The 1,652-nt window shown below is 57.3% G+C and overlaps 1 protein-coding gene across 2 annotated transcripts; it reads right to left on the reverse strand.

Annotated features, from left to right (window-relative positions):
- Positions 1 to 265: 265 nt before the first annotated feature.
- Positions 266 to 1,477, reverse strand: LOC108298493 (keratin-associated protein 5-10-like). Of its 2 annotated transcripts, XM_037735801.1 has the most exons (2): positions 982 to 1,477; positions 266 to 837 (listed from the first exon to the last, which is right to left on the reverse strand). In XM_037735801.1, exons 1-2 carry the CDS (start codon positions 1,317 to 1,319, stop codon positions 654 to 656), a joined length of 522 nt encoding a protein of 173 aa, XP_037591729.1. In that variant the 5' UTR covers positions 1,320 to 1,477; the 3' UTR covers positions 266 to 653. The 2 variants fall into 2 exon arrangements, with proteins under 2 accessions (XP_037591729.1, XP_017376653.1); XM_017521164.2 differs by having other exon boundaries at positions 266 to 1,477.
- Positions 1,478 to 1,652: the final 175 nt, after the last annotated feature.

A 1,652-nucleotide genomic window follows, 5' to 3' on the forward strand; every position in this document is an offset into this window, starting at 1 on the left:
ATTCACTCATCCTCATTCATTCATCCAGGACACTAGTGATTCCTTCATTAACCAGTTCAACAACTGTTTCTGGGGGGAATGGGATCTGGGCATGGCAAACAGTCACCGCAGTGGGAGGAATAAGCTATCAGGGAGGGAGGAGAAGGACACGTGGCCAGTTTGCCAATGAGACAGAGGCTGGAAGAAAAGAGTCAGTGAGACCGAGGCTGGGTTGGGAGAGAGTTTATTTAGTGCTGCCCCCAGATCCATTTTAGGTTTCCATAGATACGCGTGGTCATTCTGGTTACAGGACATCCATCTGCAAGTGCCATGGAACTCCTGGCAGACACAGGAAAGAAGGGTTTGCTCTCTCCCATGGAATTATCAGGAAGGGGAATTCCAGGAGCCTCCTTGACATGAGGGTCGTGTCCAGGTGCAGTCCGGCTGAGACACATCGCGGCATGTGGGAAGGAGGGGCAAGAGTGCCTGGGTCATGGGATACCCTTATAGGGAATAGGCAGGGAGTGGGTCATTCCATTTCCTCAAGAGCTGGAAAAAGAAGCCCTGAGCCAGGGGACTCATTGCTCAGCTCTGGAAGAGGATATGCGTCAGGGGTAGTCACCTGTTGGGAAGAACAGATCTTCAGGAGCTACCTGAGAAATCCCTCTAGAGCTTCAGATCTTGCATTGACAGCACACGGGGACACAGCAGCTGGATTGGGAACAGCAGGGCTTGCAGCAGCTGGACTGGGAACAGCAGGGCTTGCAGCAGCTGGACTGCGAGCAGCAGGGCTTGCAGCAGCTGGACTGGCAGCAGGATGACCCACAGCCTGAGGTGCAGCAGCAGGGCTTACAGCAGCTGGACTGGCAGCAGGATGACCCACAGCCTGAGGAGCAGCAGCAGGGCTTGCCGCAGCTAGACTGGGAACAGCAGGGCTTGCAGCAGCTGGACTGGCAGCAGGATGACCCACAGCCTGAGGAGCAGCAGCTGGGCTTACAGCACCTGGACTGGCAGCAGCCACAAGAGCCACAGCCTCCCTTGGATCCCCCATAGGAGCCACAGTCCCCCTTGGATCCTCCACAAGAGCCACAGCCCCCCTTGGATCCCCCACAGGAGCCACAGCCCCCCTTGCAGCCCCCACAAGAGCCACAGCTGGAGCAGGAACAGGCTGGCACACAGCAGCACATGGGCTTGCAGCAGCAGATGGGCACACAGCAGCTGGAGCCACAGCCCCCACAGCCAGAGCCACAGCCCCCACAGCCGGAGCCACAGCTCCCACAGCCAGAGCCACAGCCCCCACAGCTGGAGCCACAGCTTCCGGAGCAGCCACAACAGCCCATGTTTCTGGTGGATAGAGGATGGAGCAGGTAGAGGAGCAGGAGAGAGAGAGGCGCAGGTGTGGAGCCCCCTGAGCCCGGGCTCTTTATATTCCTGTCCAGGGGTCAGGTGGGCCACAGGGGCCCTTCCTAGTTCCTGCTAAAGTACTTTCCCCAGGAAACTTTTGCGTCTCTTGTGTCATTTAAAATGACAACAATGCTGTGTTGCCTTGTGACCCACTTCCTCCTCCTACATAGTTTTCGTCTCTAAACCCTGAGGCCCCAAGTCCTCCCCTCTGAGGACCCCCAGGAATGAGTAGAGCCTGGTTTATTCCTTCCCCTTTCCTTGGACCCCAG

This window comes from Cebus imitator, unplaced genomic scaffold (genome assembly GCF_001604975.1).
Source record: "Cebus imitator isolate Cc_AM_T3 unplaced genomic scaffold, Cebus_imitator-1.0 Scaffold973, whole genome shotgun sequence".
Taxonomy (NCBI): domain Eukaryota; kingdom Metazoa; phylum Chordata; class Mammalia; order Primates; family Cebidae; genus Cebus; species Cebus imitator.